The sequence below is a fragment of the Petaurus breviceps genome, unplaced genomic scaffold, assembly GCF_028583685.1.
Source record: "Petaurus breviceps papuanus isolate PSGF00001 unplaced genomic scaffold, PetGlider_PUasm1.0 207, whole genome shotgun sequence".
Lineage (NCBI taxonomy): Eukaryota > Metazoa > Chordata > Mammalia > Diprotodontia > Petauridae > Petaurus > Petaurus breviceps.
The window spans coordinates 30,986,275-31,012,871 of NW_027185850.1; the positions used below are offsets into that span (position 1 = coordinate 30,986,275).

A 26,597-nucleotide genomic window follows, 5' to 3' on the forward strand; every position below is an offset into this window, starting at 1 on the left:
GGGGAGCTCTGAAGTGTGGAGGACTTAACACCACCCAGCCTTCACTCCAGGTCAAGCTCGATGAAGCTGCTAAAGGGATCTTAGGGGCGGAGAAATGCAATTGGCCCTCAGAGAAAAGTCACTTCTGACCTCTCCAACTCAAACTCGGGCCCCCTCCTCACACACAGTACACAATGGTCGCCTTCCCTTCAACTCCCCGGAAGACTACAGCCCAGGCATTGTGGAAATGGTGGGCTATCTTGCCCCTCAGGCCTGCCCAAAGAGGCCCCCACGAGTGCCAGTCGCTTTTCGGAGGAGGGGAAAGAGAAAACAGAGGGGCTCAGCAGGGCTGCCCCCCCTTCCTGACTGCAGGGCCCAAAGGGAGTCAGCTGCTGGCTTCTCTGCGCTCTGGGTCCCAGGCCTCTGTGGGGCCCTAACTGCAAGGGCGGAGGGGCCTCCAGGGCCAACTTCCAGAGGCACTGGGAAGGATCAATCTTCTGGACGCCCAAGGCCCGGAGAGCGGCAGTGAAGGCTGGTAACCTTATTCCTTGGGAGGAGGAGCCTGGGGGAGACAGACGGACCGGCGGCGGGGGAGGGAGAGGGGGAGAAGGGGGACGGGTTAGGGGGGCGGGCCGGGGAGCTGCGCGGGGGAGGGGCTTGGCTGGGGCCCCGAAGCCGTCTCGGTTCTCCAAACTTGCACCAAACTCCGGGCCCCCGCCTCCCTCCCCACCCCCAACACACAAAACATAACAAGCTCGGAGAAGAGTAGAGCAGTCGGGGAGACGGACACCACGGCAGCCTCCGCCTGGGCCAGACTGATGCAACTCTCCCTTTAAGAAATCCACCTGGACAGCCCGCGGCCCGCCGGTCTAGGGGCTCGAGCGAGGAAGGACAAGGAGCAAGGACCATGGTAAAGGGAGATGAAGGGATCGAGGGACGCTGGTGTGTGTGTGTGTGTGTGTGTGTGTGTGTGTGTGTGTATGTCCCGGCGTCTGGGGCTCTGCCTGCCAGCCCCCGAGGCGGGTATCTGTGCCTGTCTCTCTGGGTTGTGTCTTCCTCGGTGTTGTGCGTGTGCGTGTGTGTGTGTTTGTGTATGCGTGTTTGTGTGTGTGTGTGTGTGTGTGTGTGTGTGTGTGTACCAGCCATATGTGCCGCTCCTGCCTCGCTGTCCTGTCTGTGGCTCCCTGTGTGCCGGGTTCTCTCCGTATCGCGTGAGTGAGGGCATCAGTGTTCCCTGATAACGCGCCCCCCCGCCCCGGCTGCGTGTGTGCGTACCCGCCTGCAACCAACGTGTCTGTGGATGATGTTGGATACCCAGGACGCGGGTCTCCGTGGGTACCTGTGCGCCTCAGAGCTCCCTGTGGCTCTCCTTGCAAGTGTATGCGAATGTACGCGAGTGTGTGCGCGTGTGCGTGAATGTGCGTGAGTGTGAGCGTGTGTTTGTGTCTGTGTGTGTGTGTGTGTGTGTGTGTGTGGTCCCACGCAGTGCCCGTCACCAAGGTAGCCGGGGGAGGGAGCAGCCTGCTACTGCCGCTTTCCGCGCCGGCGCCGGCTATGGCTTACTCTCGGGCATCTCTGGAATCGGAAGGGGCAGGCAGGCAGCTGGCAGCGGGTGGGGGGGGGGGACTCTCACCCCCTTCGAGAACGTGTGTGTGTGCGCGCGTGCGTGCCCCAGTTCCGTCGGGGTTCCTTCGCCCAGCCACTGGTCGGGCGCCCTGCATCGCCCTCACCCAGCCCAGCCTAGTCAGGTTTCCCTCTCCCGGGTCCCAGCTGCCCGGATCTCTCCGTCAACCTCTCCCTTCTCCAGCCACAGCCACTAGCTTGATGCGCTCCAAGAGACACGGACAGAGACATTTGGAGGGCCTAATCAGAGTCAGGGCCAGGGCCAGGGCCAGGGTCAGGGCCAGGGCCAGGGCCAGGGTCAGGGTCAGGGTCAGGGTCAGGGCCGAGGCCGGGGCGGGGGTCTGAGCCGGCGCCTCCCGGAGCAGCCACAGGTGAGGGCGGGGAGCCGCCCGAGCCCCGCCCCTCCCTCCGGTCTCCCCGCCCTTCCCTCTCTCCCCGTCCCCCTTGGGCTGGGGCGGGGCGGAGCGGATTGAAGGGGGCGGAGCAGAAGCGGCCCGGTACTTTTCCACGGCATGTGCCGGAGGCGGGGCCGGCCGCCGCTCCCACTCCAGCTGAGGAGGCCCACACGTGGCGGCTGATGTAACCCCGGCTCCCCCGCGCCGCATTTAAAGGGACAGCGCCCCGCCCTCCCTCCCTCCCCCGAGCGGAGGTGCAGGGAGCCTTCTTCAGGGGCGCCCCGAGGCCCCCAATTCCGACTCCCCTGTCCCTCCTCACCCCCCAGCCAGCCTGCACTGCTCGAGGAGGCCGCGCCCCTCTTCCTGACAGCTCTTAAAGGGCCCGCATCCCCCTTCCCTGACCTCCTGGGCCGGGGAGCTTGCTCTTCTCCACCCCCACGCCCAACCCCACCCCGCTCCCAAAGCCCAGCCCAGGCTGGCCCCCTGGAGAAGGCCTAAAGCTGATGAGAAGCTGGGGGATGCGAGGGGGGTGGGGGGTGGGGAGCGAAGGCGCGGGACCAGGGAGGACAAGACAAAGGGGGCCTGCGGGGTCTGCACGGCTGCGGCAGCAGCAGCGACAGCGGAGGCGGCCGGGATGGGGCGGCGATGGTGAGCAGGCCAGGGGGGCGCCGGCACGCCCACTCTGGCCGCCTTCGCCCCAGAGAGCAGTCACCCAGCAGACCTCCAGGTAGGGAAACTGAGGGAGGCCTGGGTCCCCGAGCCTTCAGCTACCTAGAGCTCTTAAGGAAGCAGGGTGTGTTTGGGTGTCGGGCTAGAGAAGACCCTGACTTCCTATACCAGCTCCGGAAAGGCCAGCCCTGGGTAGGCAGGGGCTTGGCACCGAAAAGCTAGAAGGTCAGTGAGACTTAGACTTAGAAGACCAGAGGCAGCAGGGACGCCTGGGTAGGGGCCCCTTCGCTCCTTTCCACGTCAAGTGCCCGGGGTTGAGGTGCCAGTAGCAGGACTGGAACAGCCAAAGGAAGGAGGACAACATGGATTTGCATAGGAAAATCAACTTCTCCCCCTTCCCCTGTGTCCTACAGAGTGAGAGAGGAAGCTATCCATGGCCCAGTGCAAGGTAGCACGAGGGGCCCCACACCAAGCCTCCTGGGGGTCCAAGAGGGACCTCTCAGTGGTCAAATGTCCAAGCCCATCTGGCTCAAAGAAACTGGAGTATTTTCTTCCCCCAAGAACAGGGCCTTTTGGAATCTGGGACAGGTCCAACCTACATAGTCACTTGCCTGTGGTTAGTTCCTTATAGCCCTATCCAGCAACCCCATGCTTAGCTCAGGGTAACCACACTAGGGTGGCAAAGTAGGCAGGGCTCTAGCCTGGGAGTCAGGAAGGCAGGAACAGACACTTACCAGCTGTGTGGTTCCAGACCAGTCCATTGACCTCTCTGGGCCTGTTTCCTGAGGGGCATGCACTCAGTGCCCACTTCAGGTCTCCTCCAGCCCTCCCTCTCTGGTGTCCCCAGCCTTCGTTAGGCCTTCCTCCATCATTCTTCAGCCTCACCTCTCCTGTTTCCCAAGCTCCTTTCTGCTTAGCCCAAGACTGGGCAGCACAATCCTGAGGGTCTGGGACACTGGAAAGGAAGACCAGTGTTGGAACCACCATTCAGCCACAGTTCTCATCCCCTTCCCCTTCAGCAGGTGTGACATGGAAGGCCCTGGAAGTTCCAGAAGAGCAGGGCCCAGATCAGACAAGAGCCCCCAGCAGGGGCAACCCTGGGCAGAGTTTGAGAGCAGAGGATGGGGAGGAGCTGCTGGTCTGAGCCACATCCCCCTTAAGGGCAAGAATTAACAGTGATCCAGGCCGCTAATAAAGGATTTGGCCATAAGCCCAGGTCTAGTTTTTCTGGGTTGTTGGTGTGTGGATGTGTGTGTGTGTGCTTAAAAATTTTTCATAGAATTGGGCATTTGGAAAGTCAAAAATATACCTTTATCCGTCAAGAGTAAAGGGCCCATGGGTCTGATATACAGCCTCTGAGGTCCTTTCTACCTCTTTATGGTCCTTGTTTCTGTGATTGAGAGAGGCAAGAAGAGAGAGGAGGACCAGGAAAGAGATGCCCTGTGCTGGGGGGCATGAAGGGCCAGATGTGTTTCCAAGCTGGGGAGGATGGAAACTGCTGGCTGGAGTGGCTGTAATGTCAGGACTGTCCAATTCCTCTGTTCCATCCCAGTGCCTGGGCTGGAGATCAGCCCAAGAGCTTTCCAGGCCCCAGGCCCATCATGCTCCCTCCCTTGATGCAGCCCATGTACTCACTGCCCTCTGCCCTCTTGTGCTTTTCCTTTAGCTCTTGATGCCAGTGGCCTGAACAGAGCTGGACCCCAAGACTGAATAGAGCTGGAACTCAAGACCGTGAGTGCTGCCCGGGACTCCAGAGCCCCATACCCACGGCAGCCTGATTTCCTGGGGCCACCATGGCAGTCAAGAATGTCAAAGGCATGCAGGTGAGTACCATTGGATCCAGGTGAAAGAGCAAGATGACAGCTGAGGCTTCCCCCCAATTCTTGGGCTGTTTAATCTGGTATTGCCTGGCTGGCAGCAAAGCCTAGCAGAGAAGTCAAGCCCTTATTGAGCAGGTCTGAAAGTTCAAGTTCCCTAGCCACGCAGGGAGGGAGGGGCCCTCTCTAAGAATCCAGGCAGAAACAGTGACTGGCTTTTGGTTTAGTCTTTTCTCCATCTCCCAGTCTCCTCTGTCAAAAAATTAGCATTGGATCACTAATTGTATATCCCTCCTTTGGGCCTGGCATAGGGCAAATTGCCTGATCTTTCATTGCCCTGAGTCCTGGTGTGGACCTGGACTATCAGACTGGATTTGGGAAAGGAAGAAGGTGGGTTACAGGAGGAATAGTGTTCTCAGAGCCAGGTGTGAAGGGACAGCGCCCCGGGAGGAGTGTAACAGAAGCAGACAGATGAGACTAGTCCTGTAACCACCACATCCCATGGGACTCTGGGACTGTTTCTCTCATTCTGGGGTTCAGACCAGAGAGGCCTCTGCAAACACTTTCCGCCCCCTTCTCCAGTATTTGTTTCTTCGGATATTTCCCCCTCCAGTTAAAGATTGACCTTGGCGGGGGGGAGATGCAGCTTAATTGAGGTCAGACCTGAGACTGGCCCTAAAACCAAGAGTGGCTACTTGGTTACAGTCAGGCCCATCCTGACCTTAGTTTATAAGGGCTATTCCAGAGCAAGTCTGAGATCTAAGGATACCAGGAGGCTCAGGGCTGCATGCATGTGATAGTCTGGGAGTTGACCTGATCTGTGGAGGGGAGGGAGACCCAGTGAAACTCTTGGAATGCAAGCCAGGGGCCTCAGCTTAGGCTGGGGAGCCCCAGTGGGGAAGAGGCTCCAGCATTTAGGTGTGGGAAAGAGTAACTTTGGGCACCTGTATAGGAAGAACATGAACCAGACAAGAGTATCCCCATGCCAAGGACCCCTACGGCAGGCCCAGTCATTGGGATCTCTACTGGCTCCTGCCAGGACAGCCTTGCTGGTCTGCTTCTGTTCACAAGCCCATTCCCAGAGCTCCCTTCTCTGCCCAAGTTAGCAGTATGGGGCCTGGCTTCTGCCCTCTGCCCTCCCCACAGCTGGGCTCCCTGCTTACAGCCTGTATCCCAGGGACGGGAGGTCCCGCTGGGTGCCTCTGAGATTCTAATCCTGTCTTGGCCTCCGTCCCTCCGAGGATCCTGGGCAAACCTCTGTTCTCAGGCTTCCCATTTTGGACCTGTGGAGCTGTCCTTCCTCTCGGGTTTGTTCAGTCTCAGCGCAAAACTTGGCAGCCAGCCTTCAAGCCCAGGCCAGCAGGCCCCTTCTGCCCCAGGTCTCTGGCTTGCTCTGCTCTGGCCCTCTCTGGTGACAAAAGCTTGCCCCACATGGTCTCCCAGTCTTCCCCTGCTTCCCCTTCCCCCTTCCCTAATATTAGCCTAGTGGTTCTGGGGCCCCCTCAGAGTCAGGATTAGGATCGGGGATGTCTCCCGGCCAGTCCCCAAGTGAGGCTTTAGTCTCTACTCAGCAGCTGGAACCAAGCCAGATGAGTAGGGGAGAGAAGGCTCCCCTGCAGGGTGCCTTGCCAACAGCTGAATCTGCTCCGTGTGGGAAGAGGGGAGCCACAGTAGGCCCCTTAGCTGTGGGTAGGAGCAGCCAGATCTGCTCTCCTCCTTCCAGCATATTCTTTGGATGCCAATTGTGCCTCTGACTCTCTGTGATCTGGGACCCAACATTCTGGGCCTTGGTTTTCCTGCTTGTGTCCTGAGAAGTCGCTCTTCTGTTGAAATGGGCACAGAGATGCTAGCAGTGTGGCAGGGATAGGACGTTAGGTGACCCCCAGCTGCCCAGGCTCAGGTGCCTGAGGTCACCGTAGGTCCAGCGAGTTCCCAGTAGGGGCTACAGATCTTTGGGTCTCTCCCACAGAGGCAGGGGGCTGTTGAGAGTGGGCAGCTCTGAGGCATGTGTCTGTGCCTGAGTCCCACGTGCCCCCCTCCCCATGCCTCCCAGCCCAGATGGGCTGTGCCAGGCTGGCTCGGCTGCCTCGCTCACGCCTCAGTGGCTCCCAGGACATGGGCTCCCGAGAGGCCAGCTGGCCATGGAGCCTCTAGGCAAGGGGAGCAGCTGGACAACTTGGGGGCAGATGCAGAGGGTGAGAGTGAATCAGAATGGAGGGGGGCCTAGTGAGAACACAGTGAGGCCCTTTCCCAGGGAGCCCTGGGCGTGGGGGTCTGTGGCATCGGAGCTGGAGGGAGGGCTCCGGGCCAGGGAGAAACTTGAAGGATAGACTGGACTCTCCGGCCAGAAAGGGCCGGGCTGGTAACTGACAGGCCGTCCTCACCCTGTGTTCATTCCACAATTGGGAAAGGTGAGGTGTGCTCTGAGGGGACAAGCCTGGTGCTATGAGTTCTTGATAATCCCTCTGCAGAGGCTTCTGGGAGTTAGGGGCTCATGGCAGACGGGGAAATAGACTGCTTCAAACCTGGTGTTCTGGACCCCAAAACATCTGCCTTCTCAAGCCCACTCACCCCTGGCTATCCCACCCAAACCAGGAGACTAGAAGGATGGGGGCTGAGCAGGAAGCTTCTTCCTCCCGGAGGGGAGCCGGTTCAAGTATGTCCTTTCCTTCCTCTGGGGTTAGGCCAGTGAGGGGGTTTTGCAGCAGCTCTGCTCCTGCTTAGGGCACCTGGATGCAGTTCAGCCTGGGCTCAGAAGGTCCATAGCCCAGATGGCCAGTCCTCCTCCCTGGTCCCAAGCACCTGTTTGCTGGTTTTCTCCCTCCACCCTAGAGAGAAGGTCCTCCAGAGCCCTGGCGACCCACTGGCTCTGGCCGTCCTCTCTAGGGACCCAGGGAAGTGTGACAGAGCCCAGGGCCCATGGGGAGGGGCAGGTGGGTCAGGCTGAGGGACTGAAATAGCCCCAGAAATGTGGCCACAGGCCGTTCCAGCTGGACCCCAGCCCAGCAGGCAGTGAGCCTGAGTGAGGCTAGTGCTTCAGTGAATGAACTACAGATATGAAGAAACCCAGTGTCCCTGGGGAGGCAGGCTCAGAGGAGGAGGGTCCATCCCATGGGCCTTCTGCCCCTGAGACCCAGGCCCAGACCTTTGCCATTCCCTGTGGTCATCTCTCCCCTCTCTGCTGGCTCCCCCTGTGCCTCCTGGCTTTTCTGTGAGCACACAACACCCCAGGCCAGCCCTATGATGCCCATTGGCCTTTGCATCTCAGTTCAATGTATTCCCCTCCTGTTGGTTCTAGGGCCTCTGGGCTCCATATGCTTCTGGCACTGTGGCAGCCCTGATATGGTAGGGCCAGGGGTCAGAGTGGTCTGCATGGCACAGAAAGGCAACTGGGGAGACTCTACTTAAGAAAGTGGGCCTGGGAGCAGCTGGATCCCACTAATGAGGCCTCATTAAGGCCAGTGCCCAGCTGGGCTGCTGCCTCCTCCTGTCCTTGGGCTAGGGCTGTGTGTTCTGGGCACCTCGCCCAGGCCAGGGCAGCCAGAGCCCAGCGCCTACCCTGGACCTCATGGGTGACTGGCCCTTCCTGAAGTCAGTAACCACGCCAGGGGCCGGAAGCAAGAACAAGTCTGACCCAGGAATGAGCTGGGGAATCAATGAGCACTCTTCCCCCTCCCACTCCTGGCCCTACCTCAGTGGCTGGGCACTCCAGCCCCAGGGGAGGCACCTGGGGGCAGGGGAAGTGCTTCTGGATTCAGTGTAACAAGCTCAAGACTTTGGGGGCCCTCATTCTTTCAGTCTGGATTTTTGAGGGAAAGCCCTTACAGACCTTGAAAGGACTGGTTTCTTCCTTCCTACCCTGTTTGATAATGTATGCCAGTCTTAGTTCCCCCAGACCTCTGCCTGTGCCGGGTAGCTGGCAAATACCTAGTTGGTGCCTCAGGACCAGAGAGGAGCTGCAATTTTTGTTTCTGGCTGACCTTCTTTCTGTCCAGAATTGAAAAGTGGCTATGGTTCACCACTGGGCAGGGAGTGAGTATTTCTAGCAGTTTCTACAGGTTGAGGGTGGCACTCTGAGTCCTCTACTGAGAATGGGGAAACAGAGTGGAAAGAATAGAGGGCTTGGCATCAGGAAAGCCAGCCCCCTTGACTCTTGGCAATCACCCTTCCTAACTATGTAGATGAGTGGCTTTGGGACTTGAGGTTACCATAGGTCTTGGAGACTCAGTTTCCATATCTATAGAATAGGTTGTATCATATGGCCTTCAAGGGCCCTGTCAGCCCTCAGTCTAAGACCCTAGGGGGGGATGGTGGCAGTGGGGGGGGGTGCCGGCACCAGCCCTTGGCCCTCAAGGCCAGGGCCCTTCCTCCTGGCCACGTTTTGGGTCCCTCCTGCAGGACTGAAGGGCCCCCTCCACTCCCAGGGCTCGCTGCACCCCGTTGGGCTGGGGGCTTGGGAGGGCAGCAGAGCCTCTGCGGGTGTGAGTGTTTGTGTGTTTTTTGTTCCAAGAACTTGCTGGGAAACAAGGGAGCACATCAGAGGCTGCTCTGACTCGTCCGGGCTGCATGGGGACTGGAGGGGGGGAGGGCCAAAGAGGGGGGGGGGCCGGAGAAGGCAGAGCTCGGGAGGAGATGAGGTGAAAGTAATTCTGACGTTGGCCAAGCGCGGCAGAGGGAGTACCAGGGAGGCGGGAGGGCTGAGCTGGCAGAGGTGTGAATGAGTCTCGGACTGAGCCGCCCCGAGCTCCCCACTGCTCGTCCCAGGATGGCGGAGGCCCGTGGTGGTCAGGGGGCTCCCTTCTCCCCAGAACAGGTCAGCCACCATCCCCCTTCCCGGCCTCAGCTGGCCTGGGCATCCTATGGGGTTGGGGGGCCGGGAGGGGAAGGGGCTGAATGAGTTGTCTCTCGGGAGGGGGCAGGCACAGGGAGGGAGCTACGGCCCACAGAACTGACCCAGAAAGTCGCAACTCGGCAAAGAGTGAGAGAAGAGGTGGATTGTGTGTGTGAGAGTGTATGTGTGTGTGTGGGGGGGAGTGAATAAGGGAGGAGGGGGGGCTGTGAGGGCTCCCCCTGCCCAGGGACCTGCTGAGAATCTGCTCTGTGTATCAAAGGGGCATTGTCCTGGCTCCCGGGGAGACGGGCCGGAGGTGCCCAGGAATTGGACTAATCAATACAGCCTCATTGTCTGGGCCACGGCAGTTACTCCTGTGGGGAGGGGGATGAGGGCACCAACGTGGTGCCCACAAATTCAGTGGCGGTGGGGGGATGGGTGGCAGGCGTCTCAGAGTGAGATTTGGGGAGATAGGAGATGACCTTCCTCTAACAGAGTCCCTCTAGGAGGGAAATGCTCTAGGAAAAGTCCTCTGATGCTTGTTTCTGGGGTCTGGGCAAGGGCCATGGTGCCAAGCATGATGTGGCTAGTGGGAGTGAGGGTATTCCATGAATTGTCCCCTCTCTTCTGTGTGTGTGAGGCAGGGGCCAGGAATAGGGGAGTCTGATTCACTCTCAGGAAATAGTCAAGAATAATGGCTCAAGGAGGTTTGGGTTGGGTCTTTAGAAAAGGATGCAGCAGCCCATGTCCTCCAGCAGTCCCCAAGGGACTCCAGCACAAGCTTTGCTGGAACAAATACCCCTCAGTCATAGGAAGTGCTCCCAGGTCACCCTGAGCTAGCACAGCTGGGAAGAGAAAGGTATATGCATACCTCAGATGCCTAGAGGGTCAGTCATAGGATCCTGGAGCCTTCCCCACCAAGAGCTGAATTAGGGATGGGATGATGGTACCTTTTTAGGCTTCTCCGGCTGGCTTCCCACAGTGTCCAGGGCCTGGCCTGTCATGGCACTGACTGGCACTCCTGGAGGGGGAAGGGAGGGCAGCCTTTTGTTTTCTCTGTTGGGTCTTTGGTGCCTCTGTCCCTGTCAACAGAGCTCTAAGAGGAAATGGAAAAGGAGCCATCTCTGCGACCTGTGTTGCCCATGGGCCGGCACTGGCACAGGGTCCAAGATGCTGCCCCAGGTACCTGTGGGCCGGAGGACAAGCATCTAGACCTTCTGTGGGCCAGGAGCTCACCACACCCCCACCAATCTCATCCTAGCTTACACGCCAGGCAGGCACCCGGGCGTACTCCTGCTAACCTGCCCAGTGGTTTCCCCGAGGCAAGAGTGAAGAAAGTCTTTGCTTCTCCTCTCCCTACCATGATGGCTCAGTTTGTGGATGGGGGAACATGGCATGTGACGGATAACATATGTCCATCTGTGGCCTGACTTGGCTTCCCTGGAGGCAGGAATCAGGACATTAGAAAAACAAATGGTGAGAGGCAGGATCCCTAGAAATGGCTGGTGGGAAAGAGAAGCCAGATAGACCTGGCCCTAAGAACCTTTCTCTCAGATCCCTCCTCCAGGACCCAAGAAAAACGCCAGCAGCCTAGATGGAGCTCCAGGGAAGGATGCAATGTGGGGTCCTGCCCTCTCTCTTTTGTAAAGTTTGTCTTGGATGTGACTTCATCTCATGAGTTGAACCAGGCTGGAGAGTCATCACCGAGGGCACATCAGGCCCAGACAGGGGAGCTCCAGGAACCCTTCCTTTCCATTCAAGAGAGGGAGGAGGGAACCACCCTCTGGGCCAAAGGGCATAGATTGATGGGGTCTGACAGTTTGCCCAGTGCCTGCCTCTTAGCAGGCCTGAAACAGAGCAGCCAAGTCAGCCTCCTTCATAGATGAGGAAACTGAGGACAGCTAGTCCCCCTGGAGCCAGGACTCCCTGTCCACCACTCACCCCACTAGGTCTCCTTTGGTTAGACAAGGGCTTTCCTGTGATGAGAGAGAAACTCCCCCCAGGCAGAAACCTGGTAAACTAATGGACAACAGAGATTCAGGCTCAAAAAACCCCAAAGGGGGCAGAATCAAAATCTCAAAATTATTGGACACCCCCCCTCCAACTCTCCTGGTCTAAGAGTGTGCTGGAACCAGCTCAGATCAGGTTCTGGGAGCCTATTGGTAAGGACCATTTGTGGAGGGGATCAGTAGCACCATCATGATTTGGGGAAAATGCAGTTAATTTCAGACTCTTAGAAAGCACCTACTGTGTGCATGAAAAGCACTGTTAGGTGCTAGGGATACGATGACATAAAACAAACAAGACAGTTCCTGCCCTTAAGGAGTTTGTGCCTCCCTTACTGCCTCTGCCCATGGGACCAACAATTACACAGCGAACTATTCTAGCCTTCCGAATTGAGGGTGGCGGAGAACAGACACTGCAAATTCCTATGAAGCTATTTTGGTGATTCTGCCCTGGAAATTGGGCAATCTCATTCCCCAGGGAAATGCTCAGCAAGAGCAATGAAGAAGACTAGGTCTCAGTTTCCCCCCTCTGTAATTTGGAAGGCCTCCCTATCCCATGCCACATGCTGTTCTGAATCCCAGTGGTTGGGCCATGGTACCAGCCGTAGCCTCCCTAGAGAGTGCAGAGGAAGAAGGGGGCAGGGGTGATCTCAACTAGGTGGCACCATGGGAAAGAGTCCTGTACTTGTAGTCAGGAGAGACCTAAATTCAAATTTTGCTGTGTGACTTCGGGCAAGTCAGAACTTTCTGTCTCAGTTTCCTCATCTGTAAAGTGGAGCTAATAGCATCTACGTCCCTGCTTATTGTGAGGACCAAAGAGATTAACATACATACAGGATTTTGCAAACCTTAAAGCTCTATCTAAAATGCTAGTTTTTATCCTCATAATTTCTGAGCACAAGGAAAGCCCTACGGTGCTTGTTCCAGGATAGCCAGTGAACCTGTCATCCTGTACCCTGTCTCCCCCCACCTCCATCTCAAGCTGGAGGGCACTTGGGCTCTGGGGCTGATGAGGCAGAGGCCACCAGTCTTATAGTCCTCTCCAGGGCTGAGGATTGTTTACAGGAAGGGAAGATCAAAATTCTCTTACTCACTGAAAGGTTCAGGTGAGAGATAGTTATGCCTCCTGTCCAAGGTAGGAACCCAATGGCAGCCAATGTGGCCTTGAGCAACCGGAAATTCCCAGAGGGCAGGACTGTTGCTTTTATCTCAGTGTCTCTAGGGTCCAGCACAGGGCTAAGATTGACAGATTGATTGGCCAAATGATTGATTATATGTCCTTGGCATCAGGAGGCAAAGGTTCCTTTTATCTCTGGAATCATAGCACTTTCCTCAGTTGGGTTGGGTTGGGGTTGGTTCCATGGAAGTGGAGGAAATATTGGTGAATAAAGGGGCCACCCCATTTTCCTAACTGTGAGTTTGAAGAGCCTGAGCAGAGAGGGCTAAACCCAAGAAGTTCCAGAGACAGGCAGTGAATAGCCCACAGAGAGGCAGCTAGCTGTTAAAATGAAGGGGATGTCTTGGGGAGAAGAGAAGAGAGGGGGGATGTGAAAACCTTTGAATGAGCAGAGGAAATAAACTTGAGGAGGCCAGGCAGGGAAGAGGGGTATGCCAAGGGGACAGAATGGCTGACAAGACAGTGGGTGGCAGCCAGTCTTCATGGTCTGGGGTAGCATGCCCACTGCCAATCGGGGGCTCTCCTTTGGCCACATCTGGGTTTAGAGCTCAGCAGTGGCCTTTGCCTTGAATCCCACCCTAACAGAGGCCCCTCCAGCCAGTGTTTTCCCCTACCATATGGCAGGGAACAAGCTGGGACAGCAAGGAAAGGCTCAGAAAGAAATGTGTGTGGTCTGGGGAAAAGTGCTGGAGACTCTGGAGGGGGCCCCAGGGGAGCTTGCACCAGGGCCTCCCTAGAGAGAGGACGGATAAATGTCCAGAAAGCTGCTGATCGAGGAAGAGCTTTGGGGATGAGCGTTCTCTCCTGGTTTGCTGGTGAGGAAGCTGAGGAAGGCTGTTCAGGTGGGATTTCCCTAAGTGTTCGCTTGATTGACATTTTGATCCCAGTGGAGCAGTCCAGTACTCTGGCCAGAACACCACAGTGAGGTGGGCATGGGAATTGTAACGGGGACCATGGTTCCGTAGCACCTGAACATTGGCAGATTGCTAGTTCTGTGGGAGGCTGGAAGTTTTTCCAGGATCCTAAACTTCTTAGCAGTGACAGCAGTCCAAACGAGCTGCCTTAGGGGGTTGGGGAGAGGGGTCAGGAGTTGCCCACAGGTTGAAGTGTTTCAGCAGATACTGGCTGGCCACTTGTCTGGGATGTCAGAGATGGGAAGAGCTGGCACCCTGAGGAGGGGTGACCCTATTCCTCAGCTCCCTCCCTCCTGCCCCCCCCCACTCTTGGATTCCTGGATCGTCTCATATTAAAATTTCCTCAGTCGCCTCCTGCCAGATATGTGCCCCCCCAAATGCCCATTTCCAGGACCCTCCTCGTGTCCTCATCCGCATGACTGGGCAGGTTAGCACACGGCTCGTTGGTGTGTGTGCTTCTAGTTAAACTGAACAGCGGGCTCATCGGTGCTCAGCCAGGCAACTCTGATGTGATTACCCACTGCTGGCACACGACTCGTGGTCCAGTGCCACCCCACCCCCCTTCACTGCCCTCTCTCCTGGCCAGCCTTATAGGAGAAGCCTGGAGCTAAGGAGCCCTTCCATTCTTCCTGGCTACAAAGAGGAGGAGGCACCTTGTAGCTCCTCTCAGTGTCGGGGAGCAGAGGGGAATTGATCAACTGCAGCCCCTGCCCTCAGGCAACTTCTGTTCTAAGCGGGGGACAAAATAGATACAAGATAGTTTGGGGTAGGGAGAGGTAGGAGAAGAGCTCAAGAAATGCTTCAAGCAGAAGGTGGTGCTTGAGCTGAGTCTTGGAGGAAGTTAGGGATATAAGGGGCAGGGGGAGAACATTCTAGACTGGGAGGGGGGCAGCTGGTGAAAAAGAGCAGAGCTGGGAGATGATGCCAGGGCAGGAGGGACAGTACAAAGGCCAGTCTGCATAGAGCAAGTGGAGTGATCATGTGTAAAAAGACTAGGCAGTAGATTGGGAAAGGTTTTAAATGCCGAACTTGGAAGGTTACATTTTATCTCTAAGGTAATATGCAACCACTGGAGTTTATTGAGTAGAAAAGTGATATGTTAAGACTTGCTCCTTGAGAAAATCACCTTAGTGGCTTATGGGAGTGGGGAGAGGCTTGAGCAGGGACCCACCAGTAGGTTATTGCCAGAGTTCAGGCAACAAGGAGCCCACAAGGGTGGTGGGGGTGCCCCCAGGACTCTCCTGGTCTCCCCGTCCCCACTCTTTCAGCTGAAAATCTTGTTTTATATTTCACTGAAAACTGGGGCTACTGGCCAGGCCGCCCTCTTCTCATTTCTGAGCATTCAGATGGCTTCCCCCACTGCTCACTCCAACTCTATCTTCCATGAGGAGATGGTGTTTTTTCTTCAATATGTGTCTCTGCTACCTTTCTTCTGACTCTTAACTTTCCAGTCCCGTTCTCAGCCTCATCATTCAATTGAAACTGCTCCCTCCAAAGCTTCTGTTGCTGTTGTTGTTGTCATTTTTCAATCCTGTCTGACTCTTCATGACCCCATTTGGGGGTTTCCTGGCAAAGAAGCTGAAGTGGTTTGCCATTTCCTTCTCGAGCTCATTTTACAGATGGGGAAACTGAGGCAAACAGAGTAAAGTGACTTGCCCAGGGTCACACAGCTAGGGAGTGTCTGAAGCCAAATTTGAACTCAGGTCCTGCTGACTCCAGGCCCAGTGCTCTATCTACTGTACCAACAAAGTTTCTAATGGTCTCTTAATGGCCAAATCTAATGGCTTCTCATTCCTCCCACTTCTTGACTCCTCCAGAAACTTTGACATTACTGATCACTCTCTTCTTCTGGCTAGTCTCTTTTCTCTAGGTTTTTGTGACATTACTCTCTCTTAGTTCTCCTCCTACCCATCTGATCACTCCTCAGTGGTCAGACAATCTTCCAAGATTCAAGACAGACTTCATCCAAGTCACTCCCACAAACCACAAGTATCTTCCAAGATTCTGTCGCGAGCTCTTTCCTCTTTTCCTTCTATCATATCTCACTTGACCTCATCAGCTCTCATGAATTCGACTCTACAGTGCTTAGATGATGTTCAGACCTGTTTATCCAGCCCTAACTTCTCTGCTGACCTCCAGTTTCACATCTCCAGATGCCTAGTAGACATCTCAAACTGGACGTCCAGTAGTCATCTTAAATTCAACATGACCAAAACTGAAATCATCTGTCCCCCAAGCCCTTCCCTCTCCCAAATTGCCCTATTCCTACTGAGACACCACCACTCTCCAAGTCACCGGGGTTCACAGCCCGGCTACCACCCTCAACTCCTCGTGCTCTCTTGCCTCCCCTGTCTCTTACAGTGGCCTTTTGGAACATCTCTAGTGTTCTCCCCTTCTCTCCTCTGACACTGCTACCCGCCTGGTTTGTGATAAATCTCATTTCTGGAAAAGAGCAATAGCCTGCAAGTGGGTCCTCCTGCCTCAAATCTTTCCCCATTCTAGCCTAGCTTTTACACAACTGTCAAATTGATTTTCCTAAAGCACAAGTCTAACCATATCACCTTCCTGTTCAGTCAACTCCAGGGACTGACTGCCCATTTCTTTTCTTTTTTTTTTTTTGGAGGGCATTTGGGGTTAAGTGACTTGCCCAAAGTCACAGGGCTAGTAATTGTGTCTGAGTGTCTGAGGCCAGATTTGAACTAACTCAGGTTCTCCTGACTCCAGGGCTGGTGCTCTGTTCATTGCACCACCTAGCTACCCCAGCTGACTGCCCATTTCCTCCAAGATCAAATGTAAAATTGATTTGGCCTCTTTCTACCTTTCCAGTCTTCCTCTCCCCCACTCATCACTTTGTGATCCAGTTGACATTGGCATTTTGGCTGTTCCTCAGACAAGACCCTCCATCTCCCCACTCCAGGCATTTTCCCTGGCTGCCTCTCATGCCTGGTAGTCTCTCCTCCCTCACCTCTACCTCCTGGCTTCCTTAGAGACTCAGCTAAAATTGTACCTTCTAGAGAAGCCTTTCCCAGCCCTCCTTTCATCTTAGTACCTTCCTTGTGTTGGTTATCTTCAATTTGGGGGCCATCTCCAGTCATCCTGATCTGTATCTGGCCACTGGACCCAGAGGGCTCCAGAGGAGAAAGTGAGGCTGGTGACTTCGCACAGCCCTGCCTCACTTACATCCAATTCACTTGCATGTCACGGCATCACCTTCCTGATGTCATGGTCCTCTTTTGCTTGTACATAGTTATTTGCAAGTTGTCTGCCCTCATTAGACTGGGAGCTCCTTGAGGACAGGGACTGTCTTTTATCTTTCTTCGTATCTCCAAGCCCTTAGCACGGTACCTGGTACATGGTATTGATGACTGACTAATGAAATCAACAAGTGAGAGAGTGTAGGAGAGAGAAGAGATCCCAGAGTACTCAGGATCAGATTCAAATAGGAAGCGATGGTGACACTAGAGAACGTGAGGACTGAGCAGACAAAAAGGAGGAAAAGTAAGAGAGGGCAGTCACACAATAGGTGAAAGTATCCAGGAGGAGAGGGGGTCAACAGCAGAAAACATCGCTGAGAGCTCAAGCTAAGACTGTTGAATTCGATGTTTTTGGTTGTTTTTGCTTTTGTTTTGTTTTCATTTGACAAGCATTTGTTTTATTAGCCCATCACCTCTCTGTCACAAGGCAAGTAGCCACCTGTTTCATCATCAGTCCCAATGACATTAGTTGGTCATTGCATTGACCAAAGTGCCCAAGGCTTTGAACATTTTTCATTTTCACAATGTATTCTATAAATTTTTCTAGTTCTGATTGTTTGACTCTGCATCTGTTCATGCAAGTCTTCCCAAGTTCCTCTGAAGCCATACCCTTCATCATTTCTTATAGCATAATAGTACCCCACCACATGAGACGACTACGTGGCACAGTGGATAGAACACTGGACTTGGAATCAGGAAGGCTCATTTTTCATAAGTTCAAGTCCAACCTCAGCTTGTGTGACCCTGGACAAATTACTCCACCCTGTTGGCCTCAGTTTCCTTATCTGTAAAATGAGCTGGAGAAGGAGAAAACCCCAAAATGGGGTCACAGAGAGTCAGACCCAACTGAAATGACTCGACAACAAAAAATCCCATCATATCCAGATATCATAATTTGTTCCGCCATCCTCCGATTGACGGGCATCCTCTGAATTTCTAATTCTTTGTCACCACAAAGAGCACTGCTATGAATATTTTTGTACACAAGGGTCCCCTGCCTTTTGATTTTATTTCTTTGGGAGTGGTCTCTCTGGGTTAGTTGGTGTGCAAAAGTTAGTAGTAACTTGGCCGTAATTCTGGAGTGGCTTGACCAATTCAGAGCGCCATGAACAGGAAGTGCATCATTTAAGCCTATTTTCCCACAACCTCTTCAGCATTCCCCATTTATTGATGGCTTTGCAGTAGAAGCTCAGGGTTACTTCAATCTCTATGTCTCTATTAGGGATTTTTTTCCATATGGCTATTGATAAGCCTGGATGTTTTCCCCCTTGAGAACTGGAAAAGATGATTATATTTGGCAATTAAAGATTGTTGGTAGCTTTGGAGAGAGCAAATTCAATTGAGTTATGGGCTCAGAAGCCAGATTGCAGAGGGCTGCAGAGTAAGTGGGGTGGAAGGAAATGGAGATAAGCAGCCTAGACAGATTCTGTTTCCTAGGAATTTGGACGAGAAAAGGGAGAGCAATTCATCAATCAATCAGCATACATTTATTAAGTGTTTACAAAGTAGTAGGCACTCTGCCCAGTGCAGGGTTCTGAGGATCCCAACTCTGGAGCCAGAAGCACCTCAGAGACCATCTAGGCCCGCTCCCTCATTATCCAGATGAAGTAACTGAGGTCTATGGAAGTTAAGTGACTTGCTCAAGGCCACATGGGCAATAAGCATCAGAGGCAGAATTTGAACCCAGGACCTTTGACTCCAAAGATAGCTTTGTGGGGATAATCTGATCCAGTGAGTGATTTTTTTTTAAGGATGAGAAGATATGGGGTCCTTTGTTGGGGATGTAGTGGGAGAAATTGAAGGCTGGAGAGAGGGCGTGATAGTGGGATAATCTGCTCCTCCCAGAGGACCATGGACAGACCCAGCCTCCAACCCTCAGAGATTCTCCACAGGAGAAATGGGCTTCCTCCCAGACATTGTCTCTACTCTTCAGAAGTTGTGTTTCTGGGGGCAGCTAGGAGGCACAGTGAATAGAGCACCAGCCCTGGAGTCAGGAGGACCTGAGTTCAAATCCAGCCTCAGACACTTAGTACTTACTAGCCGTGTGACCTTGGACAAGTCACTTAACCCCAATTGCCCTGCCCTCCCCCCTCCAAAAAAAAAAGTTGTATTTCCCCCATTAGAGACTATTTCTCCCCTCAGACATCGTCTTTCCATCTTTAGAAATTGCATCTCCCTCTCAAAAATTGTCTCTTTGTCCTCAGTGATTATCTTCCCTCCCCATTTAAAGACTGTCTCTTCCCCTATCAGACACTGTCTCCTCCCTTGGAGATCCTTTTCAAATCCCCCACCCCTGGGCCAGGGCCTCCTCAGAGGCAGGTCCTCCCCTCTCTCCAGGGGCTCCTTCCTGCCTCAGAGAGGGCTTCCCACTACTTAGACCCTATAATCACTCCCCCACACTGTCTAGTCCCAGAAGACAAGTGCCCCAGAGGCCCTTTTCGGTTTTGTCTCTTTCCCTAATGTCCTCCTCAGAGCTGACCTCCTCCTGACCTTCTCTTAAGTAGCCCCTAGCTTCCCTGCCAGGTCTGGACTGGACCCTCCTGCCCAGGGCCCCTTCCTAGGGCACAGCTGTGCCAACCTGCCCATCCTGCCTTTGACATCATTGACAGGCTCTGGCCAGCCCTGGGCTGGAACCTACTCATCAGGGACCCTTGCCTATGGGCCAGGTCCTGCTGTGCCAGCTGGCTTCTCCTGCCTTCGACCATAGCCACTGAGCTACTCTGCCAGCCCAGGGCCCTCGGGCTCAGCTGCACCAGCCTGCCTGTCGTGCCTTTGACCAATTTGTCCTGCCCCTGAAGCCCAAAGCAGGAGGAAGGGGCCCGCTCCCCCTCTTCTCCTGCGTGCCCAGCTGGCCCACGTGCTCAGCCTGGCGATGTGCTAGGCAGACAGGCCTGCAGGCGGACCGATAGACTGGGGGGAGGAGGGGACGCGCACGCTGGACACAGGACCCTTTGTTGCCAGTCCCAGCAGGGCTGCTTGGTATGACACTGAGCTGCTTACCACTCACGCCCCTGAGAGCTGTGGAGGATGGAGGCCTGGGGGGGCCCATAGGAATCAGGCAGGCCTGCCCGGGGTGTCCTGGGCTGACTGGGATGAGAGACTGGGCCCTGTCTCCACATGGCATTGCCTCCTCCTGTCCCTCATTTCGTTTCTTTCCTCCTGGGAGCTGGCAGGCAGCAGGCACGGGGATCAGGCTAGGCCCTGGCCAGGGCTGACTCTGGCTTCATACTGATCGCGCCTCCTCTCCTCTTTCCACAGAATGGTGCTGTCCCCAGTGAGGTGGCCAAACGGGACAAGAACCTCAAACGGGGCAACTGGGGCAACCAGATTGAGTTTGTGCTGACCAGTGTGGGCTATGCCGTGGGGTTGGGCAACGTCTGGAGATTCCCTTATCTGTGCTACCGCAACGGGGGAGGTACCCAGTGGGCACTGCTTCCTCGGGCCCAGGCCTCTCCGTGTCTCCTCCATGGGGTGGAGACCACCCACCCAGAGTGCAGGCTCCTTCCCCACAGCCTGGCACAGATGCCCCTCTGCCTGGGGCACAGACCACCTCCAGCTCCTGGCACAGATACTGTCTCGGGGGGAGGGAAGTGGAGAGGAGAGAGAGAGAGACGGTGTCTGGCTCTCAGGGTTGCTCCAGCACTCCCCACCCACAATACACCCCCACTCACTTGGGTCCTCATTCCATAGGGAAGGAGGGGGCTGTGGCAGAGGCAGGGACACTGGCCCCAGAGCTCTCCCTCTTTCTTGGGCCTCCCTCCCTGAGCCTGGCCTCTCTCCCCACGCCCTCCCAGGTGCTTTCATGTTCCCCTACTTCATCATGCTGGTGTTTTGTGGCATCCCGCTCTTCTTCATGGAGCTCTCCTTTGGTCAGTTTGCCAGCCAGGGCTGCTTGGGGGTCTGGAGGATAAGCCCCATGTTTAAAGGTGAGGATCAAGGGCAGTGTTTACGTGCCCCAGGAGTACCACCTCCCTAGCTGGGGTATGTGTTCCTTGTTTGGCCCCCACACCTCTCCCCATACAGGCCTTCTCTTTCCCCTTGTTGCCCTTGGCCACTGCCTGGGCTTGGCTCCACATGCTCCCTCCCAAGCTGCTTGCTTCTCTCCCCCCAGCCTGCCATGAAACCTCTCGTTTGCCTGCCCTGCAGGTGTGGGCTACGGCATGATGGTGGTGTCCACCTACATCGGCATCTACTACAACGTGGTCATCTGTATCGCCTTCTACTACTTTTTCTCCTCTATGACCCCCGTGCTACCCTGGGCATTCTGCAACAACCCCTGGAACACACTCGACTGTGCTGGGGTCCTCGATGCTGCCAACTTCACCAACAGCTCGGACCCAACCCAGGGGCCCCTCAACCTCTCCCAGATGCTCAACTACACCCTTAAAAGGACCAGCCCCAGTGAGGAGTACTGGCGGTGAGTCTCCATCCTGCAAAGATCTGCTAGGCATTAGGGAGGCAGCAAGTGGGCAGCCTCAGACTCAGGGCAGGCCCGAAGCTGGAGCCGGACGGGCAGAAGGGACAAGGAAGGGAATGAATAAGTCAGGTGTGCTCTGGTGACAGCAAAGAGACTGGCTTGATGGGCTAGGGCAGACAGAGCCTTTGGAGAGCCATGGAGAAGGGGGCAGGAGAGGTTCTGGGGGAAAGCCTGACCTCGAGGAAGGAGCACTGGCTGGGAGCTCCAGGCTAGTGACCTAACCTCCCAGAGCCTCAGTTTCCTCGCCTTTAAAATGGGGGTAATAATCGAGTTTCTGGGAAGGACTTGCCAACTTTACAAAGCTCAGAGCCCCACCAGAGGGTGAAGGGCAAGCAGCTTTTCTGATTGCTAGAATGGGGACAGAAAAGTCCAGCCTTCACAAAGGAGGCAGGCAGGAGCAGAGCCCACATTGAGGCCTGACTGCAGCTTAGGCATGGGGTGCTGGCGTGGAGGGAGCAGGGGCACAGAGCCTGAGCCAGAGCTAGCTGTGCAAGGAGGGAAAGGGAGGGGTATTTCAAAGTAGCATTCTTTGTCAGTGCATCCTTGCTTCAGATCCCCCAGTGGGGAGGAGAGGTTTGATTTGGAAAGGAGCTAACTTGGGGGCTGGGGTGGGCAGGTGGTGCTGGGTAGGGTCCCTGTCCTTGCTCCTGGCCCTCCCACACCCACTAACAGGCTCACAAATCTGCCCTGTTAATCCCCTGCTGAAAAATGTGCTACGTGGCAGAGCTCAGACTCATTGGTCCTCCCTGATACTCTCCAATCCCATGGAGGGAGCATTTGGTTTTCTACTGTTCTCATGAATGAATCAGGCCTTACAATTCTTTGTGTTTGTGTCTCATCCCCTTATCTCTTCATCTAAGCTCCAGATGGGCAGGGATTCAGCTTTATATGAACTCTCTGTTTCCCTCAATGCCTAGCATAAGGCTTAGCGCACTATGCTTAATGAAGGTTTCTTGGATGGATAGATGGGTGAATGGATGAAGGGATGAATGACAGGTGGACAGATAAGTGGATGGATAGATGGATGGACAGATGGATGGATGAATGAAGAGACAGACAAGGGGGTAGATAGATGGATGGACAAATGGATGGATAGATGAATAGATGGATAGGTGGACAGATGGGTCTTCAGGTCTTGCACAAGGCCTTTTGGCTTTTCTGCATAATAATAACAATAATAATAGCTAATGTCTATATAACTCTGCCAGCACTATGCCAAGTCCTTTTTACAAGTATTATCTCATTTGATCTTCATGGCAACCCTAGGAGGCAGGTGCTTTTATTTTCCCCATTTTACAGATAAGGAAACTGAGGCAGAAAGTGGCTAAGTGGTTTACCCGGGGTCATACTAGCAAGTCTCGGAGGCCAGATTTGAACTCTGGTCTTCTGATTCTAGGCCCAGCACTCTATCCCCTCTGCCACAGACCCTAGTCTGCGCAAAGGCTATACATTCCCCAAACCTTTAACCAGGTAACCAGGCCCCATGTTTCTGAGATGGGGAGAAAGAGATCACAGAATCACAGAATAAGATACAGGTCTCATCCTCAAGGAGAAGATGGTACCATCCAGGAAGAGATCAAAGTGTCCAGGGGCCCTGGAATTAGGGAAGGCTGTGGGAGTTCTCTTAGATAGGAGGCATTAGTCACAGAAGCTGCAAGGCCAAGAGAAGAGACGAGGGTGTCAGCTGGCTCAGTGGTGGCAAAAGTGGAGAGGAAGGGACAGAGGGGAGAGGCATTTCCAGGGAAGAAGCGATGGCACCTTGGAACTGATGGGATGAAGGACAAAGATGGGTCAGAAAGCCCAGTCTGTGCCCATAGAAACATGGTGGAGGTGCAGGGCAGCTGGGAAGAGGTGAGAGGGAGGGGAGACTGGCAGAGCTGGAACTGTGTGAGCCCCTTCCCTCCCCTGTGTTAGCACCTGTATGCACACACATCCACAGTGTGTGTACAGTGTGAATACATTATCCGTGTGTGTACACAGTATCAGTGTGTATGTATGATATCAATGTGTGTATATAGTATCAGTGTGTATATATGATATCGGTGTGTGTGCATACACAGTATCAGTATGTATCCAGTATCAATGTATATACACAGTATCAGTGTGTGTATGCAGTAATAGGGTGTATACACAATATCAGTGTGTGTGTACACAGTACCACTGTGTGTATGTGCAGTATCAGTGTGTATACAGTGGAGGACCTTAAGGAGTCACCATGAGAGTCCTTTGGGTGACGGCAGGAAAACCCACAAGAGTTGCCTGGCAGGCTTTGGGAGACCCAGGCCTCAGGACGTTTGGAGGTCAGAACTTCATGGCCTAGGTAGGCCTCCTGGAGCCCAGTTCCCTTCCCAGACCCTGGCCTTGCTTCCTTCTCTAATCTGGGGATTGAACGGAGGCTGATCTCTCCCCACCAGATCAGGCCCGGCTTGGGCAGTCCTGAGGACTAAACAGAAAGGCCCCAATCTGCTCCCTCTGAGGAGAAGCACGATTGAGGCTCCCTCTCACTCCCCAGCAGTGGCAGCTGGCCAGCTATTTGTGGTGGGCTTCCAACCCATGCACAGGATGGAGTGGGCAGAGCCTTCCTGGGTGGGGAGGGCAGGAGTAAGTCACACAGTGTTCTCTCCCCACTCCTTCCCCGACCCCAGCCATTATCAGGCAAGTGAAATCCAGGGAACTTGAGCATCAAGAGAAGGTTCCAAGGTGTCATAGACAAATGGGTAGCCTGTGCCATGGGAGGAGGGTCATGAGAACTGGTATCCCTAGAGATCTTTAAGGTTTGAAAGGACTTTACAGACCCATCATCTCCCTTGTGACACCCTCCCACCCCCTTTTCTCAAAGGACTCACAAGTTGAGAAGAAAATTGACTTGCCCAGAGTCTTGCAACTAGTGAGTGGCAGGATTCTGTCCCCTACATCCCACTCCCAGCCCCACAGGCTTATGGCAGAAGGGCACAGGATCTCAGTGGACACACCCATTTTCCAGATGCAGGCATGAGGCCTGGTTGTGCTTTGCCTGAGGGGCTAGGGAGGTGGTAGAGGGGAGTCTCAGTCCAGCTTCCAGAGCCCTTCTTTTGTTGTCTCGGGGTCTGCTTTGTTCTGCAGTGTTGGGGAGGGTGGAGAAGAGAGAAAGCTGGTCCCAGGCCGAATTCCCCGGGCCTGGCTCTTCAGGTAGGTGTGGTCAGGAGCCCAGACTAGGTTCCCTATAGAGCCAAATTTCTACCCTCAGAGGGATTAGAGACAGCTGTTGTTTGAAGCAGAACACACCCATTCAGTTTTATTGGGGGAAAAAGATTCCTTACTCTATCTAGAATGTGTCTTCTAGTGCCTAAAGCAGGGGTGGGGAACCTGCAACTTTGAGGCCACATGTGGCCCTCTAGGTTCTCAAGTGCAGCCCTTTGGATTCAAAGAGCCACACTTAAGGACCTAGAGGGCCACATGTGGCCCCAAAGGTCACAGGTTCCCCACCCCTGGCCTATAGGAACCTGGAGGGTCAGAGTAGGAAGCACCAACTCAGAAGTTTAAGTCCTTCTTTCAGAAAAGACTCTAAGGAAGCCCAGGGCCCAAGGTCACATTGCTGACAGTGGCAGAGCTGGGCAATGAACTTGGCTCTGTTGGGCTCTAGAGTGAGACAGAGACCACACTAGGCCCATGGGGCACCAGACTGTGGCTTAACTTGTCGGGGGAGGGGGGATGTGGAAGGGAGATGGCCTGGAGACAAATCCAGCCAGCCAAGCCTGTGGGGCACATGACTCCTTGGGCTACTGACCAGGGCCTAGTGTCCAGCCTGGTCAGGGCCAGCTGCCCTGGGCAGAGTGGCCACCTCATGCCCCCTGCTGGGCAAAAATGCAAATGATATGAAGGAAGGAAAGGAGGGAGGGAGGAAAGAAGGAAGAGAGGGAGGAAAGGAAGGGAGGAAGGAAAGGAAGGAAGGAAGAGAGGGAGGAAAGGAAGGAAGGAAGAGAGGGAGGAAAGGAAGGAAGGAAGAGAAGGAGGAAAGGAAGGAGGGAAAAGAGGAAGGAAAAGAAGGGGGAAAGGAAAGAAGGAAAAGAGGGAGGAAAGGAAGGAAGGAAAAGAAGGAGGAAAGGAAGGGAGGGAGGAAAGGAAGGAAGGAAGAAAAGGAGGGAAGAAAGGAAGGAAGAAGGGGAAGGAAGGAAGAGAGGGAAAGAAGGAAGGAAGTCAGGAGGAGAAGAAGCAAGAAGATCCTTGAATGAGGATCTTCCTGAAGTGATCCAGCTAATAAGGACTGCTGAATGAGGGCTTCTACTTCTTAGGGCAGTGGGAGTAGAGAGCAGAGACTGGTATGGAGAGAGGTTTGGTAGGTGGAGCCAACAAGAGTCAGACTGAGAAGATGACAGGGTTGGAGGGGACTGCTCCTTATTTTGCAGATGAGGCCTTGAACCACAAAGGCCCTCTAACTCCAGCCCCCTTCCCAGTGTCTGCAATGCTTCCATCCCCTGCCCAACCACCTGCTGAGCCAAAGTGCTGTCCTTGAGAGGACCAGTCAGGAAGGATGAATGCTGCCACCAGTTTGGGCCCAGGGAAGTGAGAGAAAACTCCAGATTCTTTCTGCCAGAGCCCCCCCCCCCCAAGAGCTCTGAGGAAGCTGTCCTTCCCAGTAGCCCTGAGCCTTTTCCAAGGAGGCAGCAGGTGGTGTATTGGAGACCTAAGTTCAAATCCCGGCCTCAGACATTTACCAACTCTGTGACCCTAGGCCTCAGTTTCTTAATCTGTAAAACAGAGGTGATAATCAGACTACCTCCCTCCCATGGCTGTTGTGAGGATCTAATGAGGTAATGCTTGTAAAGGATTTTATAAACCTTAAGTTTGGAACCAAGTCCTGCCCTTTGGTCAGGTTGAGGCCAATGTGGCTTGACCTTAGCTCATGGGACAAGGCCTGGAAGGGTGGCGTGGGCAAGGAACCTTACTTGGCTGCATGTTCCAAAATTAAATGTGATCTCATGGTGTGTCAAGGCCCCCTTCAGAGCCCCTCAAGACTCCCTGACCCCTGACCCAAGTGAAAACAGACTGTCCTCACTCTGATTTCTGGCAGCCCTGGTACTCCTCCCATTCTGCTTTCGTCCGGCCTCTCTCTTTCTCTGCATACTGTTCCGTATTGGTTCTGTGGCTTTTCACTATTATTTAACATCGTGTTATTTATCTTATCTCCCCTTAGCTTAGATTCTAAGCTCCTTCAGCATAGGAATCTTAGTATCCACAGTGCCAAGTTCAGTGTCCTGTGCTTAGGAAGCCATAATGTGTGTTTGGATCCAATGGAAGGGCCATATCCAGGGCGAGAGAGAGGGTTTGTTCTCCTATTCTCAGCCTGGGTCAGATCCTGTCTGAGGTCACGATCAATATAAAAACAAACTCCTAGCAACTATACCTATCCCGAAATGCTATAGGTTACTTTACGAAGTAGTGAGTTGCTTATCCCTAAAAGTGTTGAAACAGAGAC

General features: G+C 54.3%; 1 protein-coding gene across 3 annotated transcripts in view; it reads left to right on the top strand.

The window, feature by feature from the left end:
• The first annotated feature begins 619 nt into the window (after window positions 1-619).
• The window catches only part of LOC138165056 (sodium- and chloride-dependent glycine transporter 1-like), a 53,556-nt gene continuing 27,578 nt past the window's right edge, over window positions 620-26,597 (top strand). Inside the window, exons 1-5 of one of the 3 annotated variants that reach the window (XM_069093163.1) lie at window positions 620-889; window positions 4,333-4,489; window positions 19,924-20,080; window positions 20,460-20,591; window positions 20,812-21,082. In XM_069093163.1, the coding sequence (XP_068949264.1) occupies window positions 4,460-4,489; window positions 19,924-20,080; window positions 20,460-20,591; window positions 20,812-21,082 (590 nt within the window). In that variant the 5' untranslated portion in view covers window positions 620-889; window positions 4,333-4,459. Of the gene's footprint in view, window positions 890-2,443; window positions 2,725-4,332; window positions 4,490-19,923; window positions 20,081-20,459; window positions 20,592-20,811; window positions 21,083-26,597 lie in introns of those variants that run through there. The other 2 variants (XM_069093164.1, XM_069093165.1) reach the window with 2 other exon arrangements.